A 25,513-nucleotide genomic window follows, 5' to 3' on the forward strand; every position below is an offset into this window, starting at 1 on the left:
TACTCCCGGAGCACCCCCCACAGGGCGCTGCGAGGGACACGGTCCAATGCCTTCTCCAGATCCACAAAACACATGTGGACTGGTTGGGCAAATTCCCATGAACCCTCCACCACCCTGAAGAGGGTATAGAGCTGGTCCAGTGTTCCACGGCCAGGACAAAAACCGCATTGTTCCTCCTGAATCCGAGGTTCGACTATCGGTTGAATTCTCCTCTCCAGTACCCTGGCATAGATTTTCCCGGGGAGGCTGAGGAGTGTGATCCCCCTATAATTGGAACACACCCTCCGGTCCCCCTTCTTAAAAAGAGGGACCACCACCTCGGTCTGCTAGTCCAGAGGCACTGTCCCCGCTGCCATGCGACGTTGCAGAGGCGTGTCAACCAAGATAGCCCCACAACATCCAGAGACTTAAGGTACTCAGGGCGGATCTCATCCACCCCTGGTGCCTTGCTACCGAGAAGCTTCTTAACTACCTCAGTGACTTCAGCTTGGGTGATGGATGAGTCCACCTCCGAGCCCTCAGCCTCTGCTTCCTCATTGGAAGACATGGCGCCATGTCAGGAAGTTGTTTCAAGTCATATGACAGACACCTTAACATTTCATGGTAGGAAAAGCCCAGGGGTTAGTAATAATGATGACTGAAATGTTTACATGTTTCCCATGACTGCAGTTTCCCATTTTGTTTGATTTTAAGAAAACAAGTACATTTTTAAATGAAATTTTTATTGAACACTAAGTGGCTGGGATGCTTCCTTCCTTGCAGGCAACAAAGAACTGCTGTGTACAGTAGTTTTTGTTCAAAGTTCGGAAAAGCCCGCCAAAGGGAAATATTATCTGAATGAGTTGTAGGACAGCATAGAAAAACAACTTATCATGATTCACTCTACACTGCAAAAAAGTGGCCATCTTAACAAGTCACTTCACCTAGCACTTCTGCCGTTTTTCTAGGAAATATTACTTAGATTTAAAAATAAATAAATAAACAAAAACAAAACCCAAACTCTCATCCACTGCTGCCATCCAGAACCTTGTGGAGGACCCAGAGAGCACCCACTCACCCATCGCTTTCTTTTCATCACAGAAATGCTTCATAAATTGAGTTTTACATTAGAATAATTCACATTCATGCTGACTCCTTAGCATTTTAAGGATACCAGAACCTTTCCACCTATATGCAGTCATTGCCAAAAATATTAGCACCCCCTGCATTTCTGTCAGATAACTCACCACTTCTCCCAGAAAATTGGTGAAATCACAGATTCTTTGGTATTGTCATGTTTGTCTTTTTTGCATTGAAAAAAAAGCCTAATCTGATCCATTCCACAACTCCAAAAATGAATGGGACAGAATTGCTTAATTCTGTCATTTTCAGCTGTTCCCGTCAAGGGTTGCCACAGCAAGTCACACTAAGGATTCATATGTTGAAATTTGGCATGTGTTCTACAGCAGATATCCTTCCTGACACAACCCTGAATCAAACATGGGCCACGGCGACAAGAGTGCTCAATCCTAGCCACTAGTCTATCAGGGACCCCAGGGAGTTACTTAATTACTCAACTTAATATTTGTTAGCACACCCTTTGGACAAAATAACTGAGATAAATCCTGTACCATCATTGAGTTTCTTACACCACTCTACTGGAATTTTTGTAGCACTCTTCTCTTGCCAGCTGCTCCAGATCTTTCACATTTGAAGGGTTCCTTCTCCCAACTGTTGTTTTGAGATCTCTCCACAGATGCTCTATGGGATTTAGTTGCTGGCCACTTCAGAACTGTCCAGTGCATTGTCTGAAACCATTTCATTGTCCTGCTGTAAAACCCATGACCTCTGACAGAGACCCAACTTTCTGACACTGGGCCTTACATTATGCCCCAGAATTCATTGGTAGTCTTCAGATTTCATAATGCCATACACACAGTCAAGACATCCAGTGGCTGAAGCAGCAAAGCAACCCCAAAACATCAGTGAAACTCCACTGTGTTTGACTGTATGGACCATGTTCTTTTCTTTGAAGGCCTCATTTCATTTTCTGAAAACAGAATGATGTGCTCTACCAAAAAGCCCTATTTTAGTCTCATTTGTCCACAGGACATTCTCCCAGGAGGAGTGTAGCGTTCTCAGGTAAGTTTTGGCAAACTCCAGTCTGGCTTTTTCCTGCTTCTGTGTCAGCAGTGGGGTCCTCCTGGGTCTCCTGGCATAGCATCCTTTGTCCTTCAGATGGTGACAGATAGTACGAGCTAACACTGTTGCACCGTATGTCTGCAGGACAGCTTGAATTTGTTTGGAAGTTGATCGAGGTTCTTTATTCACCATTTGAACAATTCTTCTTTGCAATCTGTTATCTATTTTTCTCTTTTGTCCACATCCAGGTAGATTAGCTCCAGTGCTTTGGGCTATAAACATCTTGACAATGTTGCGCACAGTGGACACAGGAACAGCAAGATCTCTGGAGATGGACTTGTAGCCTTGAGATTGTCCAGGCTTTTCCAGTGTTGTTGTTCTCAAATCCTCTGACAATTCTTTGCTCTTCTTTTTTCCATGCTCAATGTGGTGCACATGATACAAAGACTGAGTCCAATTTTTTCCATTTTAACTGGTTGCAAGTGTGATTTCTATATTGTCAGCACCTGTTGATTGCTAGAGGTGATTGCTACATGCTTGAAATACAACTATTTCTGATGATTTTGAAAATGTGTCAATAATTCTGTCCAGTACATTCTTGGAGTTTTATGTGGAATGTATCAGATTTGACTTTTGTCAGCTTTTTTGTGTTACGAACACAAAAAGCAAAGATCCATCCATTATCTATAGCACTTATTCCTGAATAGGGATGCAGGACAGCTGAAGCCTGTCCATTGGGTGAGAGGTGGGGTACACCCTGGACACTAGTCTATCATGGGGATGACATGTAGACAAACAACCACACACACTCACTCCTATTGGCAATTTAGTCACCAGTCAGCCCAAGCCGCATGTCTTTGGACTGTGGGAGGAAGCCAGCGTTACCGAAGAGAACCCAGGCAGGCACAGGGAGAACATGCAAACCTTGCACAGAAAGGCCACGGGTCGGCCAGGGGTCAAACCAGAAACCTTCTTACTGAGAGGTGACAGCACTAACCACCGTGCCACCAAAATAAAAGAAATAAATGTGAGACTACCAACAAATTTGTGATTGCAACAATTTTCTGGGAGAAGCAGGGGTGGCAATATTTTTGACCATGACATTATTTACAGCTTCTCCCTTGCTCTCTTCTTACCAGTCAATATTATGTGCAAAAATCATTACAAAATATAAGGTCTGTGTTAACACAGTATTACTTATGAGTAAAATGGCTGCCTCTCTTCCTCTCCTGCTCATCTTCCTCCTCATTCTTTTCTCACACCTCCTCGCTGTGAAGAAACAACTCCAGTCAACAGCACTAAAGATGACAAACAACTCTGTCATCTCATGGTAATGCTGCAAATGAAAGCAAAGAAAGTAGGAGCACTAAAATAAGCACTATAAAAAACATAACATATACTACCTAATGTGTTCTCTAAAAGTGAAATACACTGTATATGTTAAAATGTTATCTTAAAAATATACTATATATGTTAATCTTAAAAATGAAGACTGATTTCAAAATGATTTTTAAAAAATTATTAAAAATATTTTGAGAAAATTTACAAACACCTTTTGTTTAAAGAAGTACTCTACCTTATTTTTCTGGTAAACAGATTTATTTTGCTTATGAATTTATGCTTTTGAAGTGAAAATAAATGTATTATTGTATTCACTGAAAATACGCATCTGCCCTCAGTCAATTGTACTTTCTACGGTATTTTTAGTTTGACAATAAAAAAAAAAAACCTTAAAGACACGTTAACTAAGATTTTACACACTATAAAAAATCAAGTGAAAATGGGACAGGACTTGGTATCTGTATGTTATAATACCCCCCTCCTTGATAGTCTGCCACATACTGTACAGCCCTTCTGTTGTTATTCAAGCTTTTCTACCCAGTGGTGTCAAAACATGGTCCATACATTTGGTCCACCTGCCACCTAGTAAATAAATGTTTTACAAAGAAAAAGTCTTAATAAAACAGCCAGCCATGGAGGAGCTCTCACAGCTAAAAGTCTGAGATAGTTGTGTGCCTGACTAAAGATTTGAGAAATTTGGTCAAAGAGAGCAAAAACCAGGGTTAACATTGGTTTGGGTTTTTGAGACTAATGACTTAAATTTGATCCAGATGTGGTGTTCTTCCTTCTTTGTATTGAAATAATATGGTTTTAATTTTCAAGTAATTAGAGCTTTGTTTAAAGCTAGCGTGTTGCATCACATTAAAACTCACTAAGACACCTGGCTGTCTCAGTGATGCAAAAGCCAGCAGATATCTGGGAACATCAAGTCACTCACGGTAATTAGAGAAGGAGGCAAGGATTAGGGAAGGGGTAGTATGTACATTTGGTGTGAAACAGAGAGGTGGAGATGGAAAGGCACAGGGTATGAAGAAGAGATGAAGCTGGCAAGGTGAAATGTTGAGGGAGGGGAGCACAGGGAGGCTGCAAGGTGTAAAAAGTGGTTCCCTAGACTGGAACATGGATGTTGCAGTTTGTCAGGTCTCCAGTCTGTCAGCAGAGTGCCTTGGGTCCCCCATAGCTGCACAACATGGCCCTGCCTCATTTTGCACTCTCATTCACTCACATACCATGATTTTGCTACAGGTATTTAAAAAAAAAGGTAATTTTCTGGATTGGAATAACATCTTAAATTTTGTATTAGGTAGATTATGTCACATCTTGCTTAAGATGATGAAACAAGTTTTATATTTTAGAACAAAAACCATTGTTTTTTTTTTTCAAAGCTACTGAACTTGGAGTAGATTCTTTGAAAAGTGGAGCTGCACTGTCATCTACTGGAAGAAATGTAGCATTGCACCTAGGTCTTTAGAAAATGGGTATTTTCCACTTGCAACTGTTGGCATGCAGTACACCTACAATACTGTATGTCCACAGTGTGTAACAGACACGTGCATATAGTGCTATTCTCTACATATAGAGCATAAACAAAAATGTTGTTGCCTATTAAAGCCATCATGTACCCTTTTTTCTAATTTTATTATTTTTTTAATTCTCCTTGTTATCACAAGACAATAAGAAGAAGAAAAATGTTTTAATCCCTTAAAGTTTTGATGCCTGATACTGGGCACCAGGAAGCTGTGTCAAATACTAGCACAGCAATGAACCAAAAATATCTCTCACATGATCATGCAATCCTTATTATAGTTTGCTTCTTTAGCCCTGCTCTAACCTCACATATACACGTACACAAACACATACCAACACACACAATCCAGAATACACACTGTAATGCGAGGAGGTGAATGACGAGAGCATCAGTACGCTGTATGTTGATAGGTTCTCATTTTAGTTTAGACTTGTATCATAAGGTTCAGGGTGTGATCCAGAGAGTCAATTAACTTGTCTTACTTTGCCACTTCAGGGTCACTAGGCAATATGATATGAACCAGGCTAAATGCTATGCTAGGCTTTTCACTACTAAAAATATCAGTTTGAATGTCCTTCCATTCAAATCAAGTATTGAGTTTTAGGGCATCTTAAAATGTTTCTGAAGAACTGTTCATGAAGTGAGACTATTTACTGTTTTTTTTATGAATAACTTTCACCTAATTAAGTACTACAGTGTTGATAGAGTGAAATAATTCTGACCTGTATTGTATTACTATTTGTATCAAGTAAATCAGCAGTGTTTCATGTAGTCTGTTGTTTTTTCTGTTTTGATATCTTTTTATGTTAATATTTCAATAATGCCAATCAGGTAAAAACAATTAGCTTAAGCAACAAATGGTTGTTATTACATGGTGTTTTGGACATTAAAGTTTCCCTGAGGGAACTGTCCATCTCCCAAGTGCAGCACTGATTAATTTATAATCCTACAATGTTGATGTGAATTAGTTATAACAAGTAGCCTTGCACCTCAGGATAACCTCAGCTCATTAAGAATCTGTTCTTGTTTCTGACTTTTTCCCCCATCACTTTTTGTCTGCACATCCTACGGTAGCTGTGCCAGGTTTGTACTGCATCTCCTCAGAGCAACGCCCAGCCTTCTGCTGTGCCAACATTGGCTTTTGGCCAGTTTACAAAAGGTGCCAGCATGGGATCTGAGCTAGCTTACAAAAGGTCATCATATCCCAGATGGGATCAAGTGACATCTACAGAACTGCAGTGTCACTCAAACTGCCAATTTATTGCACACAGTGTCACACAATGAGACCTCCCTGCATGTGGCACTCTAGCAGATATTATGTGGAGTGGTGCTACAGCCTTACCAGGAAGGGTCAGTGTGGAATCAATACCAGAACGAGATTTGAAAGAATGTATGCTGTCATTATTCATAGTTTGTGTATTATATTGTAAAAAATCAATTTCTGAATAGCTAAGCCTTTGCTCAGAACATACTGTATTTTAATAGCTTTTCAGTACCATATAACTATGTTATGTGTCTATTTGTACCTCTTTAGGTTTGGACATGGCTACATTTGGCACATTATCATCTATCACATGCTTGCTGGACTTTCATGTTTGTGTTCATGGAGATGGAAGTGTAGACAAGAGTGAGTACACAGTGCTGACGAGCACATTATCAAAACGCCAGTGGATACATTCATTAACACTGAACTATATCCACCAACGCCATGTTGTTGAAGCTGTAGGAATGCAATTATCAAAATGTATTTTATTACTGACAAAGGCTGACAGCATGAATTGTTATTTATGCAATTTAACACTGAAATATATTTGACTGCATTTATTGGCTTTACAGTGAATAATCAATACATACTATAATATAGATAGAGAGTACGGTAAACTATAATTGTGTCCCTTTAAACATCTTAAAACATTTAGATTAGTGCTTTTGTTTTTGCTTAATAACTGAAAAAATAAAAATCATTTAGCGTTATATCACAAAAAAAAAAAAAAAAATCCTTGTATAGTGTGTGTTCAGTGCACTCTACTTGTGCACACTTACACCTGGTCACCTCTGTGTTACTGGATGGAATTAAACTACTCAACTTACTCTGTCAAAGGCTCTCCCAAATGTTGTGTAGCCATCTGGGAAAGACATCTGATAAGAGCAGTGAACTGGACATTACAATGTCAAAAGGTTGAATCTTATCCTCTGGTATAATTAACCATTAGTATGTCACATGTGAGTCACAAGTGGCAACAAGGGATGAAATGGACTATTAGCTATGTGAATCTGACTTTAATCCAACTCCTGTCAGCAGCCATTTAAACTGAAAAGAAGAATGACTTCTTAGAATCTGAGGGAAGGATGGGTTCGTTTTGAAGACTTACTGCTAAGGTTCAAAGAGTTTATTCATGTGATAAGCAACATGCAATTCTGCTGATAAAAATATAACATCACAGAACACCACAGAGAAGTTTGATTTTTTCTAAGATTATATCCTTAGAACAGTGTCATAATTCTTTTTCCTAATGTTACAAGTTCTTTGAAATCACTAAATTATTTTTAAAGTAGTCTTCAAATCCAAGAACAAAGAACTGCTGACTGTTCCTGTGGCCTGTGGAGGGTGTCAGCTCAGGGTCACTGAGTCAGACTATGCGAAATACTGAAAAAGTATATGGCTGTTAATACACATTCTGTCTGTGACTGCTAACAAAGATGATGTCTTTTTCCAATTACCCTGCAGGTGAAGGCAGTGAAGATCAGTCAGACCTTCCATCTGAAGTACAAAGCCTTACAATGTAATTATATACATGGGCTCCACTCCACCTTGTTTTGAAACAGTGAGGGATGCAACTTCACAAATTCACAATGACTGAGCATTTAGGAGTTCAGTTTGTGTTGTTTTGCAGACAGAAATATTATTAATACATAACGGGAGATACTGAACAAGTAATTTTGTTCTAATAACCTTTGTGGTTTATACAAAAGGAGAAAATGCACAATATATACACTATAATTAATCAAATTAACAAACAGAATCTAACAATATCTTCAGTTAGTTTCTCAAACAGCAGTAGACTCTTACAATGTGACTTCAAATACTGTGAATGCTACAACATATGGAACATATGGGCAAATACTTGGTACAAATAGGATACCTTTTGCACCCATCAGTTAACAAGCCAAGTATTTTTATATACTACTACTACTACTACTACTACTACTACTACTACTATGACTAATAATAATAATAATAATGTCATAAAATACATTTCCAAATTTTTTCATGACTTACCTGCTGGTGACATTTCTCATGAATGGGGGCCACCTTTTAGTAAAACATTAAATATTAAATGTGAAACAAAAACGTTATTAACATAAATTATAACACTGAATCTGCATTAGCTAAGACACTAAACAATTTTTATATACATAAGTTTCAAAATAAAAAAAGAGTTCTTGTACTTTAATTTCATTTTGGGAGCACCATAAGGACCCTAAGAGGAGAGGAATAAAGCAAATAAATAAATAAAATTACATACCAAATTAGGTTTATTTTTTATATAATACTCTAATCATTTTAATGAAATGAGAAAACTGCAACAACAACAACAACAACAACAACAACAAAATCACTCTTTGGTTGAATTGATTATAACCAGTAGACATTTACAATAGGTGACAAGCCACCGTAAGCCAACAACAACTGGGAACCAAAATATTAAATGAGCTTAGAAAAGGAATATAAAAACAACCAACCAACACACAAGCTACTAGTGCTGTGTGTAGCATTTTGATTTGTTGTACCCTCAGTCATCTACACAATGGTCTCATGGAAGACATTATATTTGCCAATGATGTAATAATGTTTAAAAATGCTACACTCAGCACTCTAATGCCTTATCTTCTCTCTGTGAGCTCTTGGCCTATCTCATCATACCCTTTGTTTGTTGTGACCTGATGTCTCTTCCACATATAAAACCACCAGCACAATGAAAATATGTAGAGTGCAAAAAATGTCGGTAAATCATAGACAAATACAAGGATGAAGAATCCAGAAACTAAAAGGACACAAGTTAGAAGTCGAGTGATGTGACTGAGGATGTAAAATATACTCCACCATGTGAGACTAGTAGACTCTTTTAACTTGTCAGAGGAGGAACTCACATGCTTGTGTGATGGGTGGGTTGATCGATTAAAAGTCTTCTTTTGGGAGACTACACAGTCTTCCATTTGTCTACCTGTCTCCTGATGGGTGACTGAGCTTTCTTTTATTTGAGAGTAGTTTTCCTGATCCTTTGGAAAGCTAAGAGTCTGGGCTGATTTAGTCAATGACTGCCTGCTCTGAGCAGCTAAAATGAGATCTTGACTGAGATGAGCGCTTGAATTTAAATCTGTCTGTAATTCAGAGAGAAAATGACTTTGTTTTGTCATGGTGAGCGACTGACTTCTTTCTTCTGGGGAGCAGTAATTGCTTTTACTCACTATGGTTGGCTCTAGGGCTTGACAGAGAGCTACATTTGGATCGATTGGTAATTCTTTCAAGGAAAATACACCTGAGTCAAAAGCATTGCTGATGTCTTCCTCATGTCTAATATTTGGCATATCTGCCAGCCTTCCATCAAGAATATTTGTGTTTTGTTCAGGTGTCTGCAGTTTCTGACCAAACACCTCTTCCCAAATCTTCCTGACCAAATCTTCTCCAAATCTTTCTAGGAATAGTTCCTCCATTCCCAGCTCTACCACTTCAAGTGCTACAGCACTTTCTGCTGGAATAGGGTCTTTTGTTCCCTCTGACAATTTTTTATACTCAACAGGTGGAGAGCTCTCAACTTCTGCTGACAACTCTTGTTCTCTCACTTCAGCTGGCGTGTCCTTCCTCTCTCCCTGAGGGTAATCCACATTATCCATCAACTCCCCCATTACTTCTATTTTCAGCTTTCCAGTACTTACTCTCTCATCTTTGTCTGTCTGACTAATATCTTCCTCTGTTCTTTCTAATGTCTCAGGTTGATGCTGTAGTTCTTTTGAAGTGTCTTTCTTCGCAAAGCTCTCTTTCATCATAACTTCTTCGGTGGTTATTTCACTGCCTACATCCTCTTTCTGATCCTTCATAATATCCCCTGAATGAGTCCATCTCAGTCCTACTACCTCTGCTGGGTTTGGGTTGCATTTATCTGTTGAGAAAGGTCTGAATGTATCCTGGTCATGTTGGAAGACCTTTCTGCTTCCCCCTGATTCCATTGTGTGTGCAGTCTGTCCTGACTGATTTATTTCCTGTTGCTCCCAGCCATAACTCCACCTTTTTCCTTCCTTGGTTTGATTTGAGACTAATATGCATTCACCTTTTTCAGATTTCAGTACAACATTTTCCTCTACTGGTGTCAGCATTGAGTCTCCTTCCTCTTTCTGAGCACACAGCTCTTCCTTTGCTTGGATTTGTCTCTGCTGTTCATCATGTACTTCTAAAATTACTGATTTGTTTCCCCTTTGCCAGACTGATGAATTCAATTGTAAAGCATTGCCATTATGTTGCCATGCTGTCTCAACCTCTGCACAAATTTGTCTCTTTGTTTCTTCACTTGTTTTTTCCTCTGTCTGTTTGAATTCCTGCAAGTCTTTGTTATTAGATGTCATTTTTTTGTTTTCTGATTCATCCATTTTGATTTCACTTTCCCTTATTTGGCTTTGTCTAAAATTTTCCTCGGATGCTTGAATTGGATTGAATTCACTGCCATGTAACTGTACAGATCTTTCATTTTCATCTCCCTCATTTTCCTGTAATGGACTTTCACTCAGCTTGAATTCGCATAGCTTTTCACCTGCATACCTTTGGGAGATTTCACACTCTTCTGTTTTCTGTGGCCTAAATATCTCATTTTCTGTAGCTACTTTATTTCCCACACAATTTGTCATGATCCTTTCCTCAGCTCCTAGTCTGGATGTGGAAAAATCAAACCTCTCCCCATCCTTTGTCTCCTGTCTGGTTGTCTCCCTAAATGCCAGCATGTCATCCATTGCATTGTGAGCTGTACCTGTAACCTGCTCTTCCCCGCTGGAAGAAAGACCCTCATCCAGCCATGCTCCCTGTGAGATCCTATCAACAGCTCTGGCATTCTGAGACTCTGGCATTGCTGTCATGTCTGTTGTCTCCGACTCCCCTGAGCGTAAGTCAGTTGTATGCGGTGTGAAGGGCTCATCTCCTCCTGTTCCTTCTGCTCCCCCTATTATTCCTTCTCTTTCTCGCTCCCAGATCACATGTTTGTGACACTCAGATGAACTGTCAACAGAGCCTTCGGACATAGGCGTTGTCCCCATGAGGCTAAATTCCTGTGGAGAGTCTGTTGCAGAGTTTGTCTGTGACCTTTGCGATGCATCTGGTGTCACTGTGTTGTCATCTCTTGCCCTGCTGACACATGCCTCTGCTGACTGGTGGTCTTCAGCGTTCAAGGCAACATTAGTTTCACAAGTGTCTGACAGCAGCTGACTCGTAGCTGAGGTGTCTGCATGTAAGGCAGCGGGTATATCTGTGCCCACATGAAATTCTTGACACTCTTGATTGCTTACCGCATATCGGGTTTGGGACTCCCTATCATTTGAGGGAGACACCGATGCTGCTGTCTGCAGCCATTCTGACTCTGGAACAGCAGAATGATCCTTATAGCTCTGCTCATTAAGAAATTCCTGCCATACATCACACACTGAGATTCCTTTATTAGTGGTATCATCTGTACAGTTAAGAAGTGTCTCCCACATATCATTAACAGGAGGTGTATCTTCTATTTTTCCCTCTGATGCTTTGGATAAGGTCATTTTTGCTCTTCCAGTCCAGATGTCATCCACATCAGCAGCCCCACACTGCTGTACTTTATCACTGTTCCAATCCAGAGTAAGCAGAGGAATCTGATGGTAGGTGAGAACCTGTCGTCGCTCACTGACTTGTTTCTTCTGGTGTTTATAGAGAAAGCTGGCAGAGTCATCCCATGGAGCTGGCATAGGCTGAGAAACCTCCTCGCCACTGGCTGATTCAGATGAATAAACCTTTGGTATTTGTCTTCTGTGGGAGAGGTAGTCCTGCAGATGTGCCAGATATCCTGCTCTGTGTTGGTTTTTTATGCTGTCCACCTGTCAGAAAGTTCAAAGGTCAAATGTTTATGTTTGGACAAGTACAACCAGCAAAAGATAAGGCAATAAATTATAGTAATAAGCTAATTTAAATCCCAAAACTGATAACAAAAATATAGTATAACGATGTATTTTTTGTGTTATGTAAAATTACTGTGAAACTGCTACAACATCAGCAAATACACCAAATTTTGTTTACATCATTGGGTTTGCTGTATGTTTGCAAGCAGGCTGGATTTATTAATAATAGTTTTTACATGAGTGATTCACAGCTCTGCTCTCAAGTGTCAGGTTAACCAAGATTCATATCTTTCTGGGACTCGCTGTGCAGTAAGACATGCACGTGTGGTCCACTTGCTATTCATACCTTTGCAGAAAGAACACATTTACCAATGCAGTATCTACAGTTTATATCTACAGCTGGATACAAATAAAAAGTGTTTGCGTTGCACACAGTGGCTGACTAGCACTGTGAGTTATTTTATGATAAGCAGTGTTTACTTCTGGTTGGCATTTTACTTTCTCCCAGACTTCAAGAAGACTGTGCAAAAGATAATAAAAGAATCTCACCAAAGGGTTGTCTTCTTCCTGGTAGAGTAATGATTCTTTCTCTGCTCTGTCCTCTATGTTTTTGTCAACCTCCTCCACATTTAACACAAGTGTGGCATCTGTTTCTGCAAAATGAATGACAAACAGAAGGGTCAAGCACTTGTACACTTATACATAGACTGAAAACACACACATTTATGTACATGCATTCTTGCACACACATACACGCACCTGCAGACACTGTTGCTGTGGTAATGGCCTCCTTGGTCTTTTCCTCTGTACTTCCCCTCCTATGGTTCAGAATAAGCTCATAAGCTCACTGAGATAGTGTTTTACAGACAGTGCATTATATCTCTGTATTTTAATATCTTTTGTTTTCTGTACACTATTACAATTAGTAAGCATAGCATAGGTTTCAGTGATGCCAGCATGTATGTACATGTGCCAATAGCCTATCATATATGTTTTTGACTGTATTATCACGTTTCCATAACTTTTACTGATGCAAACTTATACCGAATCAAATCAGACAAGAACATGCATACATACATATGAAGCAACTTTTCTTCCTAAAACATTAAAAATGGCCATGTAGACTGGTGTCAAAGAGGACCCAGCAGGCATATCTATCACAGTGAATTGTCAGGGAAACCTGGACAGATACCTGACCACATGGCCAATATCTGTTCTACTGTCCAAACATCCAGTACTGAAAAGATACACAACAGCTTATAGTAAACATATGGAGTTCCAGCCAGCAAGCAGTATTAGCTTGTGCTTCCGCCTAAGAGAAGAACAACACAGTATAAACAGAAACTCACACTGTGTCAAATATCAGAATTTATTACTACAGCCAGTAAGCTAGGCATGCATAGCTTTACTTATATCAAAGGTCTGCCCTGATGTATCCAAATAACCACTGTTTTATTTGAATATGGGATACTTTGTAATGACTGATTGTTGATGTAAGAGGGCGATGAGACCTCTTTCAGCAATGGCATGTTTAAAAAAAGATTCAGCTTCAAATTCTCTCACCTGTTAGCTCTCAGACAGCTCCTCTTGCTCTTGCAGTTACTCTCCTCTAGCATTTGAAGCCCATAATCTTTCACTTGTCTTTGGTGGCAGAACAGCACATAGTTCATTTCCTTGTTGTTAGCCCAGAAAGTACCTACTGACGTTTCATAACGCAGACAGAACTCTATTCTGGTTCCCTCTCTTCCAAAGGGAGGAACCAGAGTATATGTGAAGCTAAACCTGTCTGTTTTCCTGTCACTGGATCCTGGTACATACTCCGCAACCAGGTCAAAGTAGCTGTTCCAGTGATCCAGGGTGATCCGGGTGTGAACACACTTACTGTAGCAGAGATTGACCACCCTGATGGTGCCACGAAGTGTGGTGGTTCCTGGGAGAATCTCAATGCTCTCCAGCTCAACCATCTGCGCCTGCAGCCGCTGGTCCAGCTCCTCTGGGGATAAAGGGACTGTAAACAGACAGGACATGTAGAACTCCTCTAAGGGAAGGGGTGCATCCCTCTCAGGAGGCTGGTTGACCTCTGACTCTGACATTTCAACATTGTCAAACTCCTTGACTGACACCAGGTTGAGGCCAAATGCATCGGCAAATGAAACTTTCCTGCGAACGACTAGTGGGGGCTCGGGTTCTGAATCCTCATCTGTTTCCTCTTCTGTGGTAAAGCCCATGGGAGACGAGGCCTCCATTCCTCCCTCTTCCTGTACTCCACTTTTTTCCCTTTCCTCTCCCTCCATCGCCGCACTGACTTCTTTCAAAGGCTGTATATACAGAGCCTCCATAATGTGTAATGGTCTAAGAGGCAGCTGTCTCTCTGTCCTGCCGTCTCTATGGCTTGTAGGGTTGCACAGACCAGAGTGTCCCTAGCCTGGCTGCAGTGATACTGTTGAAGGAAGAGCAGGGAGAGGACGTGACTTGATAGATGGAGTTCAGTTACAGCTGACCATTGTGAGTCTGAGCCAGGCCTATTAATAGGACACATATAACTAGACCAGGGATGTCTAGTTATGCTGGATACAAAAATAAATAAAGCATAGATTTTACAAAGCCCTTTCAAATAAAACTAGTGTGTGAACAGGGCCATTTTTGAAATCATACTTATTGGGTGTCTATATTTTGGGACTTATGAAAATATTTCAGAATCCAAACTAACAATGTACATTTTACCTTCAATAGCCTTTTGGCTATGATGTGAATTTTGATCTCATTGTAATGGTGTGAATGGTGGCCCAGTGACAACAGACACCAACCAAAAGTTTGCATGTTCAAAACCTGCAAACTTCATTTACATACTTTATCTGTAAGCATAAGCTTTCCCTGCTCATCGACAACTCACACTTCATACTGCATCTCTGCTTTATGTTATAGTGTTGCTGTATGTTCTTTCTTGGTTGTACATAATTCTGTTGATTAAATCCTGCTATATAGAGCATTACATTTGATGGTGATCCTGTTGATTAAATCCTGCTACTGTATATAGAGCATTACATTTGATGGTGATGGAGCTTCACAGTTTCAAATCACTGCCATTCCCTACATTATGTATTAGCAATATTTTTTTATTTACTTTTACTGAATAAAATCACAGCAGTCATCCTAATCCAAAGGTTGTTGGTCATCCATTTCACTATATGTCCTCATTGTACAATACCCTGCAAGGATTAATTGCTCTGATTTAAAGTAGCATCCATCCATCCATCCATATTCTAAACCGCTTAGTCCCAAACGGGGTCACGGGGGGGCTGGAGCCAATCCCAGCCAGCTGCGGGCAAGAGGCGGGGTATTTAAAGTAGCATTTCACTTTAATTATTAAATGTTCAAAATCAAATTATTGATGTAAAAGCAAGCCTTTTATTAAGTAATTTTAAAGAAAGTTAAGTTGCAGTTTCCTGATTCATTTATTTAAACTTGCACAGCAGGGTGCTGTAGTAAGTACATGTACAGTAGGTCTGCAGTTGGAGGACCACAGCGTCTGCTCTGCTGAAGTGTCCCCTGGCAAGACAGTGTCATCCTATCTGCTGCAGGGGACCTGATGCTGGCCTCTAACCTCCATAAAGAGATAGCAAGAAAGGAGAGAATTTTCCCATTGAAATCAATAGTGTATCAGCTTTTTGTATATTGGCATTAGGGTTGGGTATCCATGGAACCTCTTGTGTCATTGCTATTAGAGGCAGCTTTCATTTTATTAGGTTCACTGGCTGCTGGAAGACAAGACTAAACATTATTGTATTCTTCTTAGCAGACTGGGCTCTTTGTCTTTCATACCGTGTGTGTGTGTACCTTTGTATTACTTACATTATGGGGACTGAAACCTGTTAACTCATTCACATTGTGGCGATTCGGCCGTCCTTGAAATCCATGAATTTTAGGGTGGCAACATGGTTTAAGGTTAGGGTGAGGTTAGGGTTAGTTTAACTGTAAGGTGTGGGGTTAGGCAAGTAGTGGTTATGGTTAAGGTTAGGATAAGTCTACAGGAATTGAATGTAAGTCAATGTAAAGTCCCCAAAAGGAATTAAGCCACAGGGTGTGTGTGTGTGTGCATGTGCGCCCACGCCACCATCTCAGATAAAGATTTTCATTCAACTAATTCCTGGTGTACAGTGCACCTATACCCCCATATCCAGTTTATCTTGTAAATAGATTTTATTGCTGGTTATACAAGTCTTCACAGGAGGCTGAGTTGATTTGTTTGGCCTCAAAAGACCTTTTGTTTTATACTTAAAGGCAGACAGGTTCTTTCAATTGCAGTTTAAGCATCAGAAGTTCTTCTTTGTAACATTGTGAAAGGAATTTGTTAACAGTAGTATATATTAAGAATTAAATATAATCAGTTGCAATGCATGTAGTGTTACTTTATTCACATTTATGAATGAAGTGACGAAAATACAGTCTATACAGTCTAACTTAACTGTTAAAAAAAAAATCAAAGACCTGCATCACCTCCTGTATAATGATCTTTACAAAAATGTTTGCTCCTGTTATGTTGTCAACAGCTTAAATTTAGAATGGACAACTTCTATGTCTATTGTGTATCAGTAGATGGCACTATGTGATCACAGTAGAATATATATATATATATATATGTATGTATATATAATTTTGATTTTGACTTTGCACTTTTTATGTGATAATGAGTTCCAAGTTTGCAGATATAGGTGCTAGAGTAAAACCATTTAATCTGGAGAGAAAGGGGAATAAGAAAACTTCACAAGTGTTATTTACAGTCCTTGGTCTTGTTGATATTAGGCTGTTTAATACCAGTGCGGACCAGTAGGTGTCAGCAAACTACCACAATTCCTTTATAGCAGTTTTCCTTCCTACATCTATCATTCCCCAGATTGTTTCGTTCTGCTTCTATTTGATAAAATGTGCGACACCAACAAAAACAACTCAAGAAGACTAACTACATCAAATATTAGATAACCTATAGGCCTGTCATTTCCATATTTTCAAACGGAGCAATGTTGTTTTTTCACATCAAATAAACTTACACATTTTCTACAAAGCCAGGCCAGTTTTAGTACATTTTGGAAATAAGGCAACGATGCAGCATAGCCCGTGTCTGTCCACTAATGTGGGGACATAGTTCTTCACTTAGTACTGGGGAAGGATTTGTCTATAATATTACCAATACCAAATAATAAGTAGATATGAAGTATTTTAGATTTTTGGGACTCTTTTTTTACCCGTTTTATTTCTCTATAAACATATTTGAAAATTCTTACTCAGAATAATAAGCACCGGGTGCAGGCTGTTTTTTCCAACCAAATACTTACGTCTTATTCATGCACCACATTACTTCTAATCAATCACACTATAAATAACACATATCATCTAGCATTTTAAAATGCTGACTGTACAGAGAATGAGACGAGATCCACTTCTCGCTTACATTTTTAAAAACGTATCCTCCAACCTTTCTTGTCTTTATTTGATGATAATCTCTTCATTCATTTCTTGACCGCGAACATCTCGGCAGTTTGAAAAAGAAAAGAAAAAAACAGGAAACACAAGAAAGCAATCCATTTTAACCACTGCTCAGTGTGACTGACTTCGGATCTACTGTTAAATGAACAAGCAGGCTAAATTGCCTTGTGATGGTACGACGGAATGGGTATGAAAGATTACTTATATCTTCCTTTTGTGATAATGTCTTTATTTAGCAGTGGCTTTATTTGATGACATTTATAGTTGTGTGTACATATATATATATATATGTGTAGCTCTAATCTTAAACGTGTTTTCACCTAAATGCGTAATTGCGCATTTTAATAATTATATTAATAACAAAATATAGCCCAAGCTATTTACAGGTACAGGTTACCAATCAATTTTCAGTAATAACACACTTCTAGACGACTACATTTTTCTCTGCAAACCTATAAATTAATGAAGTGCATGCTAAATGTATCTAAAATTTAAGGCTAATTAAAATGTGTTTAAAAATTCCATTACTTATGTTGAACGTACGATTTACGTTCTGATTTGAAGGATGCTGGAGCTGTGTTCTAGTTTATTTTGTTTGCTGGTGGTGATATTTACACAGGTACAAATATTATATATTACATTTCCATCGATCTAATTCTTTTGATTTAACTTCCTCAAACATCTATAGAAATTCTTTATTTGGAATGATGAAAGTCTGCGCTCGAATATTTGAGATCAATTTGTCACATAGACGTAGAAAGAAAAGCACAACTTCCTGTAAGAATATCTTTGAGGTTACAAAGGAGAAAAAAGGGGCTGCTCTGGAGTAGGCTAGCACAGAAAGTTCTTATTAAGACAACCTTATGGGCACATATAGGCCTATTGATTTTCTAACATAGTTCCCACTTGCGGATATCGTTGCAATAAAGCGACTTCTAGGCGACTTTATTACATGAACACAAGTTTGTCTGATGCAGTACTTGGCGCGTTTCTCTTTTGGTCGGAGGGAGAGTCCCGTTACTGGAAGGTTACCAGTTCAATCCTCAACAACAAACCTTCCAAGCGTCTTTCTATAAGCGGCCGCTGCAGCAGTCGTGCTAAACAGTGAAATGTTCGAAAACAAGAAAACAAACTTCTAAAACACTTGTTTACATAGCAGGTGGCCCCTGACGTCACATGGGGTCGCAGTACGCCCAAAAATAACAACACACACCTCCGCGCACAAGCAAGTGCCTCCCCTGGGGGGTTTCTAGTCCCAAATATACTTGCTTGCTGGGATACAGCTTGATGTGTGTTTGAGTCGTAGCAGAAAAAAAAAAAACATAAGCCGCTTCTTCCTCGTATTGCGCGTCATTCAAACAGGACTCGGTGTACTGCTTTTCCCTCTGTTGCATTAGTAATAACAGCGGCGTTGACGGGAGACAGCAGGAGAGAGTGTGTGTGTGTGTCTCCAACAGCAGTGTCCAGCGGAGGAATATTTGAGCTTTTTTTATTTACTCTGCAGCTTGTTGTTCATTTTCTCTGCGTTATGGTGAACTTGGACAGTCACGTGTGAAGATCTCTGCAAGTACAGAGGACGACGACTTCTCACCTTGTGCGTCCCTTTGACTTGACCGTGAGGGAAATATACCTGCCATTTTTTGTGGTAAGTTTTTTTTTTTCAGCCCAAGAGCTTATTTCTCTCTGCACTCTGACTTTTTACCTCTCTGATCAAACTTGAATTAGGAAGTGGTCACAAGTTTATCTTGTGTTATCTAGCGCTTTGCAATTTGACTTGCTACACTATTATTTGCACATTATGCGAGGACTTCCTGTGTTTTTAATTGCCGAGCAGCTGTTGACATAATTCACCTAGCACACTGCTCGGCTTTTGCATGTTAGGACCTTCACACAGCTCTGTCCATGCGTTGCTTGGTCTGAACGCTGGAACACTGACTTCTGAAAAGCCGAGTTGTTGTTGTTGTTTCAACATTTAATTCAATTTATAAATGCGGTTTGCAAATTGTAGCCCCTAAACGATTTTTAAGGCTATCACCAAATACTGGATGACATAATTTAAAAGACGTATTATAAACGTTTATCTGTGCAGAAAGGTGCTGAATTCTTTAATATAGTTGTTAATCGCCCTGCTACATTTTTATTTGGTGTATAAACGCCTTTAACAACACACTATATAAGGAAATATTTGCATTTATATCATTGGAAACTTTTTTTCTATGTAGTACTTACTGCAATGTTTTCCAATTATATTGCAGTAATGTCTAAAAGCAGAAGTAAACAGTCAGTTATTCATATGTATATATCTATATAGTGCAACTTTTTATTGGTATAGCAGATTATGTTAAATCTATATGGAATCTTTTCCTTTCTTATTTGCCAAATGACCCAGGATTGCTGAACTTTTAAAAATTCCTTTAGTGCTGTAGCGATGGTGTTATCACCTTTGACACACAGGGGTTGCATACATGTATTTTTCTGTTTTTAAAATACAGTTGTCACAGTCTTAAGTTTATACTCTAAAAAATAAAATGCAATTTGATTTAAAGTATCATAGTTATAAGCTATCAGTGATTTATCTGCCTGATCAATAGCTGCATGATACATATCTATGATTAGCAGCAGTCAACATCTTACCGTGCTTGCTTGCTCCATATTTATATTCCATCTTTTTTCGTTGTCCAGAAGCAGACAGGGATGCTTGTAGCATATGAGTTTTCATGATGATTAACCTAAAATTCTAACTCATCAAACAAATCACTAAAAGCTCATAACAACTTCTGCTGAGCTCCTCTGTTTCACGATCTATGTCTTGTCACTGTTCTCTTGCAATCACTGTGGCCCCAAAAATCAATAGATGCAAATCTATTTTTGGTAAAGAAAGGCTAATGAGGAAGTGGGAGCTGCTGAACTTTTCGGGCCTGTCTTCTGATCAGCTTTCACCTCTGAATTAGCTGGGTCCTCGTTCAAGCCGCAGGGCGCACAGGTGTTCCCTCCTCAGTTATGCAGGTGTGGGCCAGTTCCCCCCCTCACTCAGCAGCTCTCACTCTTCAAAGACCAGGCTGCAATAAATGCCCCTTGTGAAATACAGTATGTCAGTGACAGTGCACAATCAGCCCCTTTGTTGAAGTGGCCCTGTAATAGTTTCTTAAATCATGTTTAAAACGGCCCGTACTCTCTTGTTTACACGTTGTCGGGGTGGTGTGTGCTCTAAGTAAGATACTTGATTTTGCAAAACAAGATGCTTTTTTGCCCCCAAGGCAATGGGAGAGAAGAGAGGCTTGCTTTTTTGTCTCCCTCCAAGTCTGACCGGTGCACTTATTACCCTGACTCTCTCTCTCTGCGTCCATTTTTTGATTGCTGCATTTATCATCGGGCAGCCGTGCTCTACATTATGGTAATAGGAAAATGAATGTCCTCCACAGGATTAATGTGTATACCCTGTCATACGTTTCAATCATTTATCAAAATTAAGCTTCAGCTTTCAGCTCAATGAACACTGGTTGATGCATGATTTTATCTTAGATATGGAAATTGTTGCTTCCAGCAGAGCTGAAGTAGAAAATGCTTTGCATTTGCAATTCTCAGTCCTATGAAAACTTTTCGTGCATTTGCTGTGAATGCAAAAACTGACAATAGAGACTATATATGCAGAATGACCAAGTGCAGTTTAGAATAAGTCCAGAAACTGGGTTTTATGCACAGATCACATCAGCTCTGTTTTGAGTCATACTACCACAAGGACAATGAAACACTTGCTCACTTTCAGATTAGCTTTTGAATTGCAGCATCCCCATCCCCCAACACCTCTGTAATGAAACATAGTACTCACTCAACCCTTGAGGTGTTGCTGCATTTTGGGGAAAATGGGCAAAAAAAATCATGGTAGTTGTGCTTCACCTTCACTTTTCGAAACATCTCACTGAGCCCATCCACCCACCTACCTAACCTCCACAGTACGTTTTCATATATTGCTATCCTGACCCCGATACCAAGCTTAAGTCAGTTAAATTGCATATGTTTAGGTTTTATCCCCATTAACTTCATAGAAATGTTGCCCTGACAACCTCCATGCAAGTTAAAGGAGCCATAAGTGATCACATCCTCCTTTCCTCCTCGCCCTCCCTCCCACTTCAGTTGCTTTCCCCATGTAAGAGTTGAATTCATGTTGACAGTTTTGGCCTTTAATAGCACATTTGTGCCACAACAAAAGTGTTTATTTGCCAGGATCATATGCTGCACGCCGTCAGCCTCAATGAGTCTGACTTATTACATGCTTACGAGGCCACCCTTTGTACTGTAATTATCCACATCACTGTAATGATGTTTTGTGTGCCCCAGTTACTAAGAGTCTTGAGACAGCTCAGACTTTTTTAGTTATACTCTGGGTCACTTCTTACTGTTGTGAGTGAGGACCATTGTGACTGTTTGGCTGGAGAAACCCGGGGTCAGGGGATGAGGATTAGAAAGGAGTTTTCAGACTGCCCACACAAGGGTGAGTCAAGACCTATCTGAGGAAAGAGTCTGTTATTATTTCACACTGGCTGTTTGTTTCATCTCAGTTCATAGTCTCATATAGAATTTGTTTGAGGTATTTTCATGGGTTTCATGTTTGCACAGCCAAGTTAAAAACAAACGCTGGTGATATATATACTTAAATCAAAACCATCAAGTGTCAAAATATTCTGCAAAGATTGTTTTTGCTAATATTATATATCATCATGGCTCCCTCCTAGGATTATAAAGCCAGAAACAAATAACCTGCAGTAACTCTCACAAGCCAAAAAGCATTTGGCTGGTGCATACAACCTCACAGTGTGTCTGATTCTCAACTGGAAAGGGATGTGCATGCAGTGTTACAAAACAAACGTTTGGGTTGTGTGCACAGTGTTTTTTTTTAAACCTAAGTAAAATAATTGATGCCTTTTCATAAGGTTTATAGTTCACTTCTTGGCACCACAGTCTTGACCATGACCTTGTACTTAATATTGAAGCCATAAGCTTGGCCTGTACAGCTAGCGGACCTGTCAGTCTGTTTATTCATATAACCTAGTAGACAAACGGCAGCTGCATACTTTGCATCTTCTTTTTTTTGCCTTCCATTTTTTCCCTTCTTGCTAAATTAACAATTGCTTGTTTACTTGCTGATCCGTGTGGTGTGAGCGTGTGGCAGCTCTTATTCAAGTCATGGTCAAATGGGCAGTGTCTTGGTGTGGAAAAAAAAAAGTTGGTTTGGGGGTTTTGCCTGGATTTAATATAGAGGGTCACTCATGGTAAAAGGCAAGGTCACTGTTGCTCAGACTGTGTTCAGCCATCAGCCTGTCACTTGTAAACAACCAGACCTCATGTGAGACAGCACAGATGCTATAAATGGTAGTCAACCATTGTTTAAAGAGCCTTTTATTAAGACATCTCTGGCCTCTTTTAGTAATGACAACATAATTTGATTATTAGTGGTGTGGTAGATATGCTGCACATTTGTAAGTAAAGTGAAGAAAAGGAAAAGAAAGTTGGTCATTTCCAGTCTCATTGTCTCCAAATTGACAATCAGAGTCTAATGGTCTAGAACAAATGATTTTAACGTATGCATGGCTATGATAGCAGAGCTTCAACCATAGACTGTTGAGTATTGAAGAGGTATATCCTCAGAAACACAAACAACCTGCATTCACTGGTTCACATCTCCAAGGACCTTTCTTCTTTACCCACAGAAACAAAAGGGAAAAATGTTTATTTCAAACATGGTATGAGAGCAAAAAAAACCACTGGGGATTGTGATGGTAACAGTTTTTGACAAGCACATTAGGCTGCAGAAAGAGCATCCAGCTTGGGGCTGAGGGCATATGGCGTTGTCTTCTGTCGGCATAGCTCTAGACCAAGTTACAACACTTGTGCAGGGTCATGGCTGTCTCAGGTTTGTTCCTTCTGCCTCACTCATCCAAATAAAAATGCTAAAAAAATGGAAGTGGGGGGGTTGGGTGGTGGTGTTGAGTAGGTTTGGTGGGTGTTGTACAGTAGCTGTGTCTTTCAGTAAAGGACAAAAGGAATGTTTCCAGTCAAGCTCTTTGGGTCAGGACATAATTTGATCAAAATGTGGCGGCAAAGCATTTGACATTTGCAGAAATGTATCTCTTTTAAGATTGTGTTGTGTCACAGTCGCACACTCACAACCACAATTTTAGTTTTTGGCATGGAAATATACATTTGCATAAAACACAATAGCAGTTATCTAATTACATGCAAGTATAGTGTAGAAATTTTATCTTCTTTCACCAGCTGAACATCCTGCTTATGCTTGGATGGTAACCCCTAATCCTACTCTAAACAATGGCCATGTTTTCACCACACTGGCTGTATTAGGTTTTCTACTCTGTGATGTGGAGAGGATGGACTTGGATAATGTGTAGGATGACGTAGGGCTCTGGTCTGAAGACAGCGGAACGGTGGGAGGGTAATCACATGCTACTGTGCGGTGCTCTGGATTTTCTGTGGATCATACAGAAGCTATAGGCCTCAATGCTCAGCCTCCAATGCTACTCTCTGAGAACAAAGTAAAATGGCCACAACATATGGATGCAGCAAAAACAATGGTTTATTTTTATGATATCTGATGAGTGGTTTTTAATTTAGATTGTCACTTCTGGCGAGCAGCAGTGCAGATGGTGCACACTTGTGTGCCCATCAGAGCCTAAATACCTCCAGGCAGCTGTTGGTCATAAATATTTTTTTTCCCGTGTTTCTTTTTCTCTTTGCGTTTTCTGTCTTTAACACAGCTTGGGTCAAGAGGAGTCTCTTACAACACCTGTTTCTGCATATGCAAATCTGTTGTTTTGTCATTTCATTAGGCAAAGCAAAAAAAGACAAGGGTCCCTTGTGGTTGCAAATGCAACTGGCACTGGGCCCAGTTGGCATTATACACAGCAGAAGGATGCCTGAGGCAGGGCAAAGGGAGGGATGATGAGTTTCTATAGCCAAGCAACTCAGCCATCAGATGCCTTCACATTACAGCTCAATCTGGATACAGTTGTCTTAGAATTTAGGAGGTGCGTTACGCCTTCTCCCATTTTCTGTGTGTAAAGAGTAGTTGTAAGTGAATGATAAAGGACATGCTGGCACAGGCGTGCCTGGCACGTGTCCTCTCCTCCCCCCATCCTCATCTCTTCGTCTGGCGCTCTCCTGCAGCGCTCGCATCTTAACCACATGTGCCAGTGCTGGGCCTGCTCTTGCTCTGGGGCTAATTGTTCACTGGTAAACTGTATGCTTGTTGGTGGGGGTCTCCCCTTCATGCAGACTCACTGCTACAAAGCAGAATGGCGGCTGTGATGATGGTGGTGGGTTGGGGGGCACAGATCATGATCTCTCCATGCAGTTTATTTTCCCTGTTTAAGTCTGAAGATTGTTGGTTGTAATCCGGCCTATGTGCTGAATGCAACAAATACACCATGAAATTAAAGGTTATTGCAAGAGCATAATGCAAAAGCTCTGTTTGAGATTACTAAAGCTGCAGACCTGGGGAGGATGAGAAGGGGGTACAGCAGAGTATGTTTTTCTTCCCTCGACGTGACAGTTCTAGATTCACCCCTCTGATCATTGGATTAATTTATCATTTTAAACAAATACTTATTAATACTTTTTGCTTGCAGTGCAGTTGTATAAAAAGCTTTGAGGACACTGCATTTAGACCAACTTTGAAGTTTACTTAAAAGTTGGAATTACATGTAGATTTTTTTTTTCTTCCCTTTACTCACTGCCAAATATAACTAACCTGTGACTGGATCCAACCTAATCTGTTGTAACTTACACAGTGTTGTAACTAATCTAGTGTTGTTGTAGTCTTTCTGTAAGTTTCTCAGCCTAGACTTAGGTCGAGTTAGAGGAATGGATGGATGGAATGAACTAGGAATAGTCCCT

At 39.7% G+C, this 25,513-nt stretch overlaps 2 protein-coding genes across 2 annotated transcripts in view; one reads left to right on the top strand and one right to left on the bottom strand.

The window, feature by feature from the left end:
- Nucleotides 1–20,280, bottom strand: part of ppp1r3aa (protein phosphatase 1, regulatory subunit 3Aa) — a 32,282-nt gene extending 12,002 nt beyond the window's left edge. Inside the window, exons 1-5 of the mRNA XM_020614372.1 lie at nt 20,240–20,280; nt 13,685–14,561; nt 12,881–12,939; nt 12,671–12,774; nt 10,806–12,100 (exon numbers count right to left, since the gene is read on the bottom strand). Of these exons, the coding sequence (XP_020470028.1) occupies nt 10,806–12,100; nt 12,671–12,774; nt 12,881–12,939; nt 13,685–14,460 (2,234 nt within the window). The 5' untranslated portion in view covers nt 14,461–14,561; nt 20,240–20,280. The remainder of the gene's footprint in view (nt 1–10,805; nt 12,101–12,670; nt 12,775–12,880; nt 12,940–13,684; nt 14,562–20,239) is intronic.
- The window catches only part of foxp2 (forkhead box P2), a 111,440-nt gene continuing 104,631 nt past the window's right edge, over nt 18,705–25,513 (top strand). The window contains 1 exon segment of the mRNA XM_020614396.1: nt 18,705–19,250. The gene's annotated coding sequence lies outside the window, so the exon portion shown is untranslated.

Source organism: Monopterus albus, unplaced genomic scaffold (assembly GCF_001952655.1).
Source record: "Monopterus albus unplaced genomic scaffold, M_albus_1.0 scaffold145.1, whole genome shotgun sequence".
Lineage (NCBI taxonomy): Eukaryota > Metazoa > Chordata > Actinopteri > Synbranchiformes > Synbranchidae > Monopterus > Monopterus albus.